This window comes from Rutilus rutilus (genome assembly GCF_951802725.1).
Source record: "Rutilus rutilus genome assembly, chromosome: 1".
Taxonomy (NCBI): Eukaryota; Metazoa; Chordata; class Actinopteri; order Cypriniformes; family Leuciscidae; genus Rutilus; species Rutilus rutilus.
Window position 1 is genome coordinate 35506521 of NC_140209.1, and position 16260 is coordinate 35522780.

At 37.9% G+C, this 16260-nt stretch overlaps 1 protein-coding gene across 1 annotated transcript; it reads right to left on the reverse strand.

Annotated features, from left to right (window-relative positions):
* Positions 1 to 220: 220 nt before the first annotated feature.
* Positions 221 to 7752, reverse strand: galr2b (galanin receptor 2b). The gene is made up of 4 exons (XM_084433456.1): positions 7636 to 7752; positions 5353 to 5436; positions 4347 to 4744; positions 221 to 1859 (listed from the first exon to the last, which is right to left on the reverse strand). The coding sequence occupies exons 3-4, from the start codon at positions 4718 to 4720 to the stop codon at positions 1097 to 1099; spliced, it is 1137 nt and encodes a 378-aa protein (XP_084289582.1). The 5' UTR covers positions 4721 to 4744; positions 5353 to 5436; positions 7636 to 7752; the 3' UTR covers positions 221 to 1096.
* Between the last annotated feature and the right edge of the window lie 8508 nt (positions 7753 to 16260).

A 16260-nucleotide genomic window follows, 5' to 3' on the forward strand; every position in this document is an offset into this window, starting at 1 on the left:
CACAGTATATTGAAGAGTTCGCAAAGAATAGCCATCATGATTAGCCCTTTAAAAACTTATCATTTCAGACAGAGGGTCAGAATGAAGGTTGAAAATAATAGTTTTCCCACATATATATATATATATATATATATATATATATATATATATATATATATATATATATATATATATATATATAAAAAATCCATGTCATGACACTTAATATTTCACACCCCCATTATTGATTCAATTCACTTATATTGTAAACCGCTACTGTAACCCAGATTTTCGCCTTTTTGAAGAAAAGGAGGCACAGTTCAAAATTACCTTTTGCAGTAATCATACCATCAAGTGCTGTCAGTTGAGCTTAATTTGTACTGAATCCGGAATATTACTTTAATGCAGCACAATAATCATACATAGTACACTGTTGGAATAGCCTGTATTCTGAGATTTTCTGAATAACCCTGGTTTTAGGGCTTTTGTATTTTAATATGTAATGTAGTTATTGATATAAAACTCAACAATCAAATAATTTCAAGACTTTCTAAAACAGCAAAGAATATTAGAGGTAAAAGCAAGTACATACGGTACTTAACGCAAGCATATCTTTTTTAAAGAGCTTGTTAAGCGGAGCTGAGGAGCATAATCAAAGAGTCCTCTTAAAAGCTTCACAGTAGGAAATCACAGCTTTGCTCACATAAAGACACAGGGCTCTTCAGATATTAAAGTGTTACGCAGAATAATTGGAAACAAATTTTCACAGGAGAATAATCATCATCACAGCATTAAATTGAAACATGCTCAGAGGGTAACACTTCAATAGAAAACAAACAGACGATGCTGCTAAAAAAAGAGAGGAGGTTGCAAATAAGACATTGTTTAGCATTGGCACCAACATAACCAAGCAAAACGCAAATATGCATTTGTACGAGAATCAAATTGAATGTACGATTTCAATTTGCACAGCGATTTGAATCTTAACTGCGGTCTCCACTGTGCTCATTCAGTGCAAAACCATTGTGATGTCGATCAAAGCTGCTGAAATCCTCCGGCTCTGTTTGAGTTTGTTAATAAGGCTTCTGTAAGGCATCATTAGCCATGCGCTTTATTTTCATGGCTGATTCTGGAAGGGCAACGTTATAGTCATAGTGGTGTCCTGTGGCTCTGCGAGTGGGCGGTTGACCATTTCGCTCTCGTTCTGTCTGGCGTTCTCTTCATTCATTTGAGACACTTCAGTAGATCCCGCTTCGAAGCCAGGGACGGTGTTGGCCACATGGACCACGTGCACCTTATTTCGTCCCTTTTTGCTGAGGATGCAGCTGAAAACCTTCTTGAAGCCCTTGCGAAAGTGTTTGGACACCAGGGCGTAAACGATAGGGTTGAGGCAGGAGTTGGCGTAGGCCATGCAGTGGGACAGCAGCCTGAAGGCATACGTGGTCTGATTGAAGGGAAAGTCTCCGTAGAGGTAGCACAAAATGACCACATGGTACGGTAGCCAGCAGATGCAAAAGAGCACTGTGACTATGATGATCATCTTGGTGACCTTTCGCTTGGCTCGTTTCGACTCCGACATCCCATCGAGGGGGTCGACTGCAGTCCAGAGGTACTTGATGGTGCGCGTGTAGGAAAGGCTCACGATGAGCACTGGAATAACATACCCGAAAACGAAGGTGCAGGTGTCCAGAACCTTACGGTTATGCTCCTCCCACCCAGGTACGCACACATTGCTGTTCTCGAAATCGATGAGGTCGTAGTAACTCAAATAAGGCCCGGCGAAAACAAGCGACAGGCCCCAGATGACCACCATCGCGACTACGGCGTTACACGGCGTTCTCAGTTCTCTGGAGCGTAAGGGGTAACGGATGGCCAGATACCTGCAAAAGAAGAAATGCACCAATCGCATAAGACATTGATGGCTTCTTTACATCGTAAACACCAGCTATGAGAGACATCCACTCAGAAAATCGCTTACTACACCTTTAAAACAACAAGCAGCATAGGCTTAAGATTTTGCAGCTCTTCATCGACCAAACCACAGGCTCTACTCTTTACTAGTAGTAGCCCCTGCAAAACTGAAACATAACAGAAACCCTTCTAACACTAACACATCTCCTCTTTTATTAATTCCTATATTGATCATGTTCAAAAACACGCCAAATAACACTTAATTTCAACATTTATTCTCCTTATACTGTCTGACGCAAAGCACGCTCTAAGTCATTCGGTTTATATTAATATATTTGAGTCAATGAACTCATTTCATTTGCAGTTATTACACTTTTTAATTTCACAGTTTTACAGTGTAGTCATGTATAAAAGAAGCACAGGAAATGTTCATCAAAAGATGAGTGGTGCTTCCTCAAATTGAGTTTGACCAAAAACACATGATCAATATAATCAGTGTGTTTCTGTGCACAAGATGAATGGGTCTTCTTGTTTTCTACCTGAAGGTGAGGTAATTTCCGATAGGTATTCTCAGTCTCCGCTGAGCCCAGAACCATTTTTCAAAGAGCAGGTTAACACGCTTTTTCCAAAGGTAAACACTTTCAGGATGGATGGAGGGCAGTGGGTCTGTTGCTCAGGCTGTGAGTAACATATTACACTACGGCGTATAGGTGGCCTTGTTACATTTATGCCATTATTTTGGCAAAAAAAAGGCTTCCTGGCTCTCCCATTCAGCAAGTCCCACTCATCACTGGTGCTTTAGTTCGACCTTAATGTTAAAATAGGCCTAATGTAACCCCTCTCACCGGGTCCTTCACACCCCGCTCCGTGCGGGTCTCCGGCGTGAGAGTCAGGCACTCTAACAAGGAGGCTAAAGACTGCAGCCTCTAGCATCTGTCGCTAGAGCATCTATTGAGATCAGAGGAGTGAGGTTTACTCGCACAGCAACTACTAGCTGGCCTCCGTTACACTAACATAATTTTAGCTAAGGCATTATGGGTGGGTGCCTCTAAAGGTTCTTTTTTCACTGTTTCATTGTAAAGGCAGGAATAATGCGATGCTGGGTTTTGGAGGTGTTTTGTTAATGAAGTGGGTGGTTGCTGATAACTCCACTGACATTTAATCAGTTAAACTCCAACCTTTGCCACTGCAATTTGCAAGACTTCCTATAGTGTTCAGAAGATCCATTTAATTAAATAACAACCCTGGCCCTGACCAATTACAATATTGCTAGGTTCTCATTTAGGCTGTCATTTTATACCCCATGGGGCTACATTGAAAATGTTATGTCAAAGTATACAGCCACGAAGTTATTATGCCTAGAATGAACTTCACTTGACAGTATTAGTATAATGTACAATCATCAGGGTGGCCTTTAACTTTTATGTCCCAGAGGTTGATGACATTTATTAAAACTTGATTCCAATTTTATTCTGATTGCTATACCCTAGTGAAAAAAACTATACAAAAATGTATTTAAAAAAAAAGAAAAAGAAATTGTACTGACATCTCGCTTGATACTTACTGATATAAATATTATAATTAAACTTTATTTGGAGTACTTCTTCATTGCACAATGCACATTTCTTCATATTAAGTCTAAAATGTGTTTTAATATCTATTATTAATGATAGTATGATCTCTGTATAATTTCAGTCTTTAAATGCAACCTAAACCTAAAGTGTACCTAAAGTGTACTTGCAATAGTTCGACTTTAGCACAATCAAATACACTTAAGTATATATTTTGTTGGACTTCAGCACTATTTCTGCACAAAGTGTGTTAAGTACTAAATTAGTTGTTCCAATGTAGCAGACTTTAGTATTTAGTATACTAAAAGTGCACTTGCAGGATATTTATATTAAGTACATAAGTAAAATAAATGTATTTGTAATATACTTAGCAGAAAATACATGTATTTCAAATACATTTTAGTATATTCATTTTTCACTAGGGTATGAATATCACATTAAACCTTTTTACCATGTCTTCATCATTTCATCATACTTGATCTGAGACAAGGGTAAAACAAACAGTAGCACATGACCTTTCATTTTTATACTATGACAATCCATCATAAAAATATGATTACATGTTCAAAAAGATAAAATGTTATGTATAAAAATAGCCTTTTCAAGACAAAGAAGTTGTCTGTTTTCGTCCAAAAATGTAATTTCCACCACCAATTTTTCCATCACTGAATGCCATTAAACACAAAACATAATTTGAGATGTTGTGGAAATGACACTGATGGGAATTTCATTAATTGGAGAAAAAGGGAAACAAGGACAATGTGCATATACACTGTTGGACCTGATATTGGCCAAATTAAATAAACCAGCGAGAGTGTGAAAAATGTTTTAAGAGAGTTTATTTAATAATAAAAAAGCCTATAATTGGAAAAACAAAACACCCACCTGTCCACAGACACCGCCGCCAAAGTGAAACTGCTAGCATACATGGTGAGGTTGATGAAGAAGTGAACCACCTTGCACATGAAGGACCCGAAAACCCAACCCTCCAGAGAGTAGATGGTTGCTTGGAAAGGCACGCAGAAGATGATGAAGAAGAAATCGGCCACACTGAGGTTGAGGATGAACAGATTGGTGGTGTTGTACCCAACCTGTCCACTTCTGAGGAGCACAGCCAGTACCAGACTGTTCCCAATGGTCCCTAAGAGGAAGATGAGCGAGAAGACCACAGACACAATGACACTGGCTGGGTTGAGCTGGTAGCTCTCGGAGGCGTTCCAGTGTCCCATGGCTTTAGTCAGGTCCTCGTGATCTGACATTTTAAGATGTGAAGTTCCAGAGACCTGCAAAGAGGTCGTAAATGATAAGACACAGAGTTAGATTCTAGGGACTTTACTCGCACAAAAACATGTGGGGATTTGATGAATAAGCCCATGGTTGCAAATCTCACAAATCTTTCCGAATCTGAATCACATTATGGTGAGATTTAAAAGCCCTTATGAGAAGTTTTATATCTAGACTGTCACTGAAAGCAAATATCAGGAGGATCAGACTCAAGAAGTCATTTTGATGAACATGAAATAAGTACATTTTGATTACAAAAGATCATGAAAGCTGGTGCAAGTACAACGAAGAACGGAGAATGAAATGGAGACAAGACTAAAATCAATTTCAGAAAGCTATCATAACCTCTCCAAGGGCAACAAACCAGTCTAGTCAAGATATGAAGAGCATGTCCCCATCTGGTTGAGAGCTAATCAAAATGAAAATGGACAAATTAACTTTCTAATCATCAAAGATCTTAGTGGGAATTTGTTTTGCGGATAAAAATATAGATGTGTCAATAATGGCATGATATTGTGGACTGAATACATTGGATTATGGCAGGATCACATTAGTATGCTGTTGTTGGTTATGGATCTGACAAAAGAGAAGGAATGCAATTGCCTACCAACGGTTAATCCCACAGTATGTCCCAATAGGTGTTGCTCAGAAACAGTCAGCATCGACTTCTCCTCTTCAAATATTGATCAGGCTATGGGAATAAAAAAGAAAAAGACATAACGTTTTATCTTTCACAAACACGCATAGTAAATTATACATAGGGAATGGAAACACCGAACATCTTCACAATAAATAATATTTTTACAGCTTTGATTTGATTGATTTAAATTCAACTGAGATAAATCCAGTTTCAAACTAGTTGGCCTCTGATCTGGTTACATGTGAGCTTCACTGTAAAAAAAAGCCTTACATTTTTAAGTACAATCAACTTGGAGGTTTAAGTCATTTCAATTTAAATTACATTAAACTGACTTAAAAAAAAAATACGTATAAAAAAAGTTGAAAATTGCTTAACTTATTTTGATGACAGGTGTATGTTGTCAATATGTTGTCATAACTTATAGATCATATAATTTGAGACTTGAGATTTGTAATTGTTCAATTGATAATTTGGACTTGAGATACATTCATTTGAGAAGTAAAAGTGTGTGAAATTGCAATGGGATAAGAAAAAATTGGAGTGAAAAAAAACTTACTTTCTTCAAAAAATTTTTGCTTCTCGAGTAAGTTAATAATAGTGCTGGAATATATTTATAAAAAAAATATATATATACAATTGAATTTAATACAAAACATAATGCAATAGGTGAATTCTGGAAAAGTAATGCAAACCTGAAATTGCAAAGAGGATCATTAATGTGGGGAAAGCAAGAGCTTTCAGGAAATTGAACTACGCAAATGTAGAGATGTTCTCCCTTAATAGGCTGACAAAGTGTGACATAACCAGCTGACAATACTAAAATAAAAGTATGCAGACTATAGGTGACTAATCTGCTCCATGCAGAAATGTGGACATGTTCTATTAGGCTATAATTGGTTGTCAGACATTCATCATGATACAATTAAAATGCTGATCTTCAGTCCCTCTTCTAAAACAATTTCATTACATCTACTGTTTTGTTTGATTAAACAATGCACGCCATAAGATCACATGATATTTTTTTCTCAATCAGGAACAGAGCATGACTCATTTAGCAAGACCTTTATAGTAGTAAATTGGAGGAAATGAACAGGAAGCCATTTACTCTGAGAGGTGAAGCTCTCCTGGATACATTTATCATAGTTATTTTCTCGCTTCTGCAATGCCCTTATCCATATGAATTTAATAAAGGATGGAAGGAGAGGAGAGAAAAAATAAATAAAAAAAGAACGAAATTTCAAAAGACATTTGATTTCTTGAAAATAAAATAGTGGTTTGTTGATGTGTATTGACTATTTGTAAAGTGATCTCAAAAGCAATCTTTATTTTTCAAAAGTAGATTTTAAGAGCCTCTCTCTTTTTCATCTCACTCTCTCAGCATAGAAGTGTTTTCAGAAATGACTGGAAAATTGCCAATGCAAAAAAAAAAAAAAAAAAACCTGCCTCTTAACTAGATCAGCTCTGAGGATCTGTGAGTTATGCTACAGCCTTATTGATCAGAAGGTGCAGGTAAGGTTGTTTATGGATTCATACCACACAAGTTTGTTGTTTGGCTTTTGGCATCTTTGCTTGGGAACAATCCCTTTGTAAACACACCTGACTGTCTTTGATGTGAAGCCAGCTGCCAAGCTGCCAATGAATATAGCATGAAGTGTCCTTCAATAAGGAGGTCTGTTAAACTGATCCCTTTGGTTACAGTCACGGAGTGCATCCGTTTTGTCACTTGTCGAATGGTGCGCGGATCTGTCTCACACAGCACCGCATGTGTGTCTAACCCCCTTTTCAAACTCATTTGCAATTTAAAATGAATTGAGTCAAACTTTCATGAACTCATGAGCCAAATAAAAGCATCTCAGTACATGAACTGCATGTGGATTGAGATTTCAAAAGAGACTTGTTAAAGAATATGACTTTTGTAAATGAAGCATGCGAGATGCAGTTTGTGTAAATATACTAAATGCAAATTGAGTATACGTACACGTTGCATAAAGAAACACCGTAACCCAGACGCATTAGAAATCATATGCATTATATAAATGCATCTTGTAGCGTGAAGGTATATTCAGATGAATGGAGATAAGTCATGTAAAACCAAAGCCCATGCTGTCCAAGGTCATCATTTAAATATACATACACTAAACATCATTCTTGAGGTGTCTTAGGAAATTTCATTGTGTTCTGACTGTAAATGCCAGAGAGTCCACACATCTAATGACAGTATGAGAATTTCATTCAGTTGTATTTACTTACCGGCTCATGAGATGACCCATGACTGTATATCCATGACTCAGTGTCATCATAATATTGAGAAGCTTCTGGTCTCCAGAAAAGCTAGTGTTGCTTGCAGAATGCGACCACTTGAACAGGCTTCATCTCCTCTCATTCCGCTTCTCCGCTTCTCTATGCCTCTCGTGTTCCCTCCCTCACTCCCCCTCACATATGGAAGCTCCTCCTCCACATCGTGGTAAAGGCTCACACTTCACTGCAAGAGAGAGAGAGAAAGAGAAAACATGCAGTGTTTCTTTGCACATTCCCACAGAAATCTTTTCATGTCCGTTACTAATGCTGTGCCTGAACAGTTGCACCAATGCGGCTACACACACGCACAAATCTAGAATATGTACATGGTAAATTATTCAGAAGGAGGCCTGAAATCAGAAGGTTTTTACTTTTTGTATCACTTTTTGCACACGGACAATTTTTCTTTTGGAGGCATTATTTCTAAATCGTATTGGAATACATTTCCCAAGAGATTAGAATTCAATTGCATTCCGTTTGCAGTTTTTCCCAATTGGAATGGATACACACTATGACCAAATCAATACACCTCCAAGGCTTCATTGCTCATGGTAATATGACAGAAGGATGGCATTTTTGATGGCAAACTGAAAGTGCACTCTACAGTTTTACATTGTGAACACATTTGTCTCAAATCAAAATTCAAAAGTGATTGACTCACTAATGACATCCCTGCTGAAAAATCCAGCATAAATCAGCATTAATTCCATGTTGATTAATGCTGGTATAGCTGTCCACCATCACTCCTGCTTCCCATGCTGGAGACCAGCAAACCAGCAACCAGGATCCCAGCATGCAAAACATACCTTTACCTAATGCTGGTGACCAGCAATGCAGGAGTTTTCAGCAGGGTATATTTAAAGGACAAGTTCGGTATTTTACACTTAAAGCCCTGTTTTCAGATTGTTTCTGATGAAATAGAACGGTTAAGATAAAAATTTTGGACACATGCTGCTGGCCCGAGAATTTTTGGTTTCTTTCGCTCCCACCTCCACAATGGCTGCATAGGTGCACTGGAACAATCCTTCCTAAAACGCATTCAACTTTCGTTTACAAAGACGTGAAACTCACCGAGTGGTCAGGGGTGTTCATTGATATGCTCACACAAAAATCGCTACAAAAGATGCTTTCCAACAGGTGTTTTACCATTCGTTGTAAAACTGTGGACCTATTTTTCCAAACGCCTCGCACCTGTACATTCTTCCGTTGAGAGCTTGAATAATAGACACTCCAGCCCAGTTTCCGGCGGCGGAGTAATACCGTACCTCACAGCATATCCAATACAAGTCAATGGAGTTGGACAAAAACTACGATAAAACCTGTTGGAAAGCATCTTTTGCAGCGATTTTTGTGCGAGCATATCAGTGAACACCCCTGACCACTCGGTGAGTTTCACGTCTTTGTAAACGAAAGTTTAATGCGTTTTAGGAAGGATTGTTCCAGTGCACCTATGCAGCCATTGTGGAGGTGGGGGTGGAAGCGAAAGAAACCGAAAATTCTCGGGCCAGCAGCATGTGTCCAAATTTTTATCTTAACCATTCTATTTCATCAGAAACGATCTGAAAACAGGGCTTTAAGTGTAAAATACCGAACTTGTCCTTTAAAAAAGACAAAGCATCAACAGGAAAAGGTGAAAAGAGGAAGATAAATACAAAGGGTGAATGTGATTTCACCAAGTAGAAAATGTTCCTGGATCAACATCTTCATTGATCGAAGAACAACATTCCAGTCAACCAATCAGATTTGAGGGATATGTTTACAGTTAATGTCAAGTTTAGGCGAACAACTGTGTGTTTGCACCTGGTCTTTGTCTGCAAAGGAGTCATTCAGGTCAAAACTGTGTCATTCAGCACAGGCAGCACTGCCTTTGCAATTCATCTATGAATGATGGACAGCCCAGACTACACGATCTGTGTGGTTACGTATGTGAGACTATTTACAAAAGTTCACGTACAAGAATGGTTCCTGCCCTTCAAGATTATATAACTATACCATCATATTCTCCATTCCTTTACCCAACAAATTTTCAGTCCAATTGGCGATGGGAAATGTATGAAACCCATTTCATTAGTACCGTTACTCAATCAATCCACATGGACTAATGACAGTCTAGCACTCTAGGGTTTCCCCGCTGATGTTCAAGGACCTAAAATCAGATTAAATCATGTTGCCACATCCGCATCCAGTTATTTTGTTGTGCGACGGCCACAGTACTTGACAATGACACATGATGCATTTTCTGTCTGTATATACAGACAGACACATTTGCTTGTGAGAGGTATTGGAACCTTTTCTTTCAAAATGTAAATACTAATGGTAATTTGTAATGGTAGTAAACTACTAATGGTGGTGTATATTTATACATACGGAAATATAAAAATACTTCGGAATATATCTAAACAAATGGAAAATAACATGCAATTCTTTCATCAAAAAGTAGCTCCTATGATGCTTTAAATTTTTGTCACCTATAGTTTTCATTATCACCTATATATTTAGAACGAACCTTAGATTGTGTTTTATAAACTTGTCCGTTTTTTTTTTTATTCTTCAGTACATTCTCCACATATTAAACATTCACTTAAGACCTCAGGGAAGACCTCGAAGCAATCCCAATAATGTGTGAAACAGGACCTGTGATTTCCTCCCTCAGCTATTCAGCTGTCATGCTTGTTAAATGTGTAACACAACAGATACAGAGTTCACATTAGAGACTTAAATTAAACAGTCAATCATTGCTAATAAGAATTCAGTATGCTGTCTGTTTTTTTTATTTATGTATACTGTATTTCTTTAGGGTAAAGGTGCCCTTATTGTTATTTCCAGTTCTTTACTTGGGGGTTTTGAATTACTGTGATGAAAAGTCAGGAAACGGGCTGAGTTCGTCATTGGGGACCACTGCCACTTTGATGAAGACTATGGGAATGGATCCCTCCAGCGATCTGTAATAGCAGACGGGACTTGAATACAAAGAGCATCATTACAGTTAGGACCTCTTACTGATTGCGCTGTTGTTGTGCAGTGCAAGATTCTGTAGTTTGCCTGATCATTTCATGCTGTCTGTCTTTTTCTTATTTGTATACAGGCTATTGATTTCAGAATGCTTATTCTTTGAGTAAGGGCAGGATGCATTACATTTTTATATTATCTCTCGTCTGTGTTCTATATGTGTTATTTATTATGGGGAATTTGTATTCTCGCTGCCACTTGAAATGAAGAGCAGGAGGCAAGTCCATTTGTGGAAATGAACTGAAACATTGAAATCATCTGTTCTTATGTGACCAGTGTGTCATAACAGGAAGCTATCACTGCATAATTGTATGCGGAGATAAATTGTGAGCTGCTAAAGATGTCACTTCAGCCATTTAGGCTCTTCATCATGGTTGTAAATTAAAGGGCACTTAGTTGCCACTAAAATTAATAAAAAATTCCAAAATTCAAGATAAGGGTTATTTTCACAAATATCAGCACTATTGCAAATGTGATCTTGATTTTATACAACAGTTCTATAAAAAATAAATATATACTACAAGACTAGATCTATTTCAGCAATGAAAATGACTCGAACGAGTGAATGATTCAATGACTCATTTATTTAAGACAGAAGACATTGTTCCTAAATGAATCAGCTGTGTTATAAAATAATTGATTGAATGAATGATTTAATGACTGTGTTTGAATATGCCTGCTATATAGTATATAAAACACAGTTTGTGAGATGTGTAGTATGTACAAATTCATAATTTTCATAAAAAAGTAGGCAAAAAGTACCCAAATGAACTACTACCACCAGTATAATTTAAAGTGGGCAATCAATGGACACTTCACTATCCCATGAGTACATGGGGGAGGATTTGTGAATGGCAGTGAAGCAATGCAACTACACACTCATTCATACTATATAGAACATACTTAATGTCACATGGATTCATGCCTCCTTTGAGTAGCATTAAACAGTCTGTGTAAATGCATCTAAATGCACTTCAGATGCAGATTCTGTGCCACTTCTGCTGTGCAAAAATGGCTTTTGTTGATACTGATTTCATTTGATAGATAACAGCCCTATATAAAGTTCTGTCATGAAACATCTTTTTGTCATGAAAGATGGCGCAGGCTGATAGGTCCTTAACTCAATCTCCTTGCAATCACGTTGTTCTCTATAGGGCACAGCTGATTGGTTCCTGCTATATCAGTAGACAATGAGCTCGCTGCTCATCCCTCTAATACTGGGTCATAATTTGCTGTAGCAGTTGCAACACGTTTTCAGAAACTCTCCCCCTTCCCCAGCTCCACCTGTGTAGATCTGCTACGGGTAATTCATGTACGCTATATTGTACACCAGCAGCATGTCTTACTTGCTCACAACAGTGTGTCGTGTATGTATGGGCAGTAGCAAGTCCCGAACGTACTTGCTCTGCAGCAGCAGCAATAACCAACAACAGCACCAGCCTATTCCAAGACCAAACATATCAACATTGTCATACCCATTACCATGACAAACACTCCAAGAGTTGTCATGATAGAAATCGTATTATTCCAATTGAATTTATTTATTAAATTGAAGAATTTAACATAAAAGATGATGCAAATAAAAAAGCCTGTATAGAGGTAAAAAATGCCCCTGGAAATCAGTTTAAAGGCACACTATGCAGTTTCCGTTTTTCTCAAACCAAGTCGCTGTGGAGTACTTGTATTTAACGTTACTGTCGCAAATACCACTCACGCAGAGCCGTCTCTGCACTCTTCCGACCGCGCTTTCTTCGTTTTCTTTGAAGCGCCATGATTCACGTCTGAAATGCGTGCTAGTGTCTTCCATAGAGGCTGCTTCATATGTTGTTGATGTACTGATGTCGTGCCGTAAAGCAAGTCGTGATTCTCGCGAGATTTGTCGGGGCGCCACCTCTCAAACTTGCATTGCGGCGTCCCCCCCCCCCCCGCTTTGCTATCAGGTTGATGATTCGCCCTACTATGAGTTCGTTTACCATCGAAATGATTTCAAAGCTGTTATATTAAGGTACAAATCTTGCATAGTGTGCCTTTAAAGGTGAAGTAAGTAACTTTTTTACCTTAACCGAACAGCTTCGGAGTCATTGGAATAGTTATATGACTTTTTTCGGGTTGAATGGTGGTCGTCTCGCACCCAAACGCCTGTGAGCCGAAAAACCACCCTTGCAACTTTGGGCCGACGGGCCGGCGGCCTCAGTGTCAGGAAGTATCGCGTGATATCAGGTCTCATGATGTAACGAATTGCTTTACGGCAAAAAAATCTGCTAAAATTCTGTCATTATTGCGCTGTTCGAACCCGAATGAAGAAGACGTTTTAAAGAATGTCCCATCTGCTTTGATGTCGTTGATCTACTAGCCTCTGGTATCTGAGAGTCGCCAACGAGTTTTTCGACAGTGTTGTCAAATATCTATTCCGAAGCTGTAGGGGGAGCTCTATAGAGAAACCTGCGAGCAAAAAGCGAGAATACAGCAAAGAAATTCCCGAAACTTCATAGCCCTGCTTTAAGGGGGCCAATTAATGTAAAAAATAATTTCTGTCACTGGTCTCCATGACTGGTACAACAACACACCGACTCTGGATTATTAACACACTCCACTATGGTTATCTGTTGCCCTCGACATATCAGATTGCAGCCTAAGAGTTTTCAAAGGCTCTGAGGTGTAAGACAAGTGGCGGTCAACTCTAGCCATTTCAGCATGTTATTCAGTTGCTGCAGAACTGAGACCAAAACAAGACACGTTTCAGTCTGTTTTCTGTTCTGTCATCCATACATCTTGTCCTCATGCATCTCTGAAGGTAAAATAATTAAACAGCACAAATGAAATTCATAGCACATGTGAGAATTCTCCCTTGTTGTCATAGCAACACAAGCAGCGAAATCTGGGCCAACTAGTGTGGGTCTCTGAATCAGAAATTATCCTAAAATTATCTCTAACGGTTTTCAAAAATGTAGTGTCACTGAGTGTGACTGTAACCCATGTCATATTCATAAGCACTTATTTCCTTATATAGTAGAAAGAAACGTGACCATCTTCATTTTTGCCATAATACTTTTCGTTTCAACAGAGGTCTGTTCTGAGCAATCTGACACTTTTTAAACTACAACCTACTGTACAAACTTTCTTTTTACAAAATAATCTACATCAATGCAACAGAGATCAAGACCTTCATTCAATTCACATTCGTGGCTCTATTTGCTATTTATTATTGATGATGTTTCATATTTTGATTTATCACTGTAGTTTTGCATTCATCTGTAATCCATTACCATGATTAAAACCAGTTGCAGCAGAACAAATGCATCAGGTGGACAAAGAATGTTTTGAAAATACAATTTTGCATTTATGAATTGCTCTTTTAAAGATTGCATGATTTTTAGCTTGTTCGTTTGCTTAATCATTCATTTATTGATTCTCATAAGGGTGGGAAGAGATGTGATGAAACAGCTAGATGGTTGGAGCATTCGTCGCTAAACACCACAAGAGAACATGAACGAAAGCCGTGTATGAAGAGTGATGTTAAATAATGTTAATCTGACTCGTACAGTACAATAGTCTAATTTTCTTTTTCTTTTTTGAAAACACAAAGCCCATTAAAGGTGACCACTGAATGACAGGCAGTACAGCTTAAAATCAATTATGCCTGTGCCCTTGACTAGCATTAATCAAAGACACGCCAACAAATTTTGAATTAAGAGGATCACAGACTGATGTTTAACCTTGATACACATTAGACGCACAGTATTCAACTCAATTTAAGAGTCTGCTTTTATGAGCATGCATTGCAATGAAGAGTTAAGGCCATGTTGCACATAGAATAGTTATTTTAAAAGGACTGGTAAATGCTTTGGCGAAACCAATTCAAAGGCAAAGTATGGGACGGTAACAGAATTGACCCATTTTTATAAGATAAAAGTTATTTTTAAACAATTGAATGTTGTAGAATTAGGACAATTACTATTTCGGGCTTTTATAAATAAAATATTACCAAAAGAAACGTAAAATAAAATATTTTGATTACACAATACATGATGGAAAAAACACACTGACTAATTCGGACAACAAGAAATCATGATTTTCATCTATATAAGACACTTTTTACATAAAATATTATATTGTTATAGCCTGTGACGTCTTGTGATCCATGGCAATGAGTAACAAATTATTCAAATAATTTAAAATATAACCAGTTGAAAAAAAGCATAAAAAAAGAAAAATGACTTTGGACACCAAACCTGCAATTATGGAACCACCCACATGTGAACATGAACATGATGAACACGCTCCTGAACACTAAATGTTTCTCTTATGTTTAATTTCCCCCATTCATTTTCAACTGATGATCATTTTTGACTAATAAGCTTAGATCACTGAGGCCTACAATTAGTCTAACTGAAAGAAAATAGGCTGACAAAAATACAGTCTCCAATATTGGTGATAATATAGCATAATAAAAGATTTATAAGCTAGCTATTTTTTGAAGGTAACGAGTACAAGGTCGATTTTTTTTTTTTTTGTAAGTACAAAAATGATCCAAAAAAAGTTTGGGAAGTAGTTATACCATGTGTGAGCAAAGTCAGTAAGTAAGAAGAATAAAATCTTCTCTGGGTCAAAATGACCTGAACACAACATAAGGGGTTGATTAACTATTCAAGTTGACTACTGTGTAGAGTCTGTACAGACAATTAATTCCAATACATGAGTGACCATTACTGTTGAATTCCTGCTACGTTCAATGCCAGAAAATCAAAGCTCCTCTCTATACACAGATACTCACCGTAGGACCAAAGGTTTTTAACAAATGCATTCTAAGCTACATTCAACGGCTACTTCTACTGCTTTTGTGGCTTATAACGAGAGAGATAATGATACTGACATTTAGAACTGGCAGAGAATAGCCTAGTCCCCATTTATTGGCTAATTGCACTCCTCTACCTTGAGTCTGTAAATGACTGGCTTAATTAAGCCGGGCATAACACTGTGCGATTTCAGCAACGTTTTTGTTAAATAACAGGCTTTACCAGGAGAAACTCGCTGCTTTGCACATATGTGCAATTATGTGTGCTGAAAGGTAAAAAAGAAAATGTAAAAAAAAAAAAATGGCACCGGCATACAGTATATGGACACAAAGATGGCTTTGAAGAAGTGGGCAAAATGGTTTATCCAATTTTGCAACATGAACTGGAGGTAAGCATCAGTCTACTAAATTGCAGCTAGTTTGCTACATGTTAGAAATTCATCAAAAAATTCATTGCCGGTCGGGAGAGGTTAATCGCCTCTCTGTACAACAAACGACGCACGTCAAAGCTAAAACTTTGCCCGACACGTACGACTCAGAAGTCAGCTCAAATTGGAACGAAAACCCCTGTCTGGGGTTAGAGGTGAGAAAAAACCAGACAGCTCCCTTCCTCCTGCTCATATTAGTCATACATCTAGCAAGTTAATATTCTGCAAATGTTGTGCAATAAGCTCCTTTACAGCCAGTCAATTTTCTTATGGCGTAAAGCTTCTCTAAACAGCTATTTATCCGCACCACAGGACCTGTCAGTGTGTCGCAAACGCATTGATTGC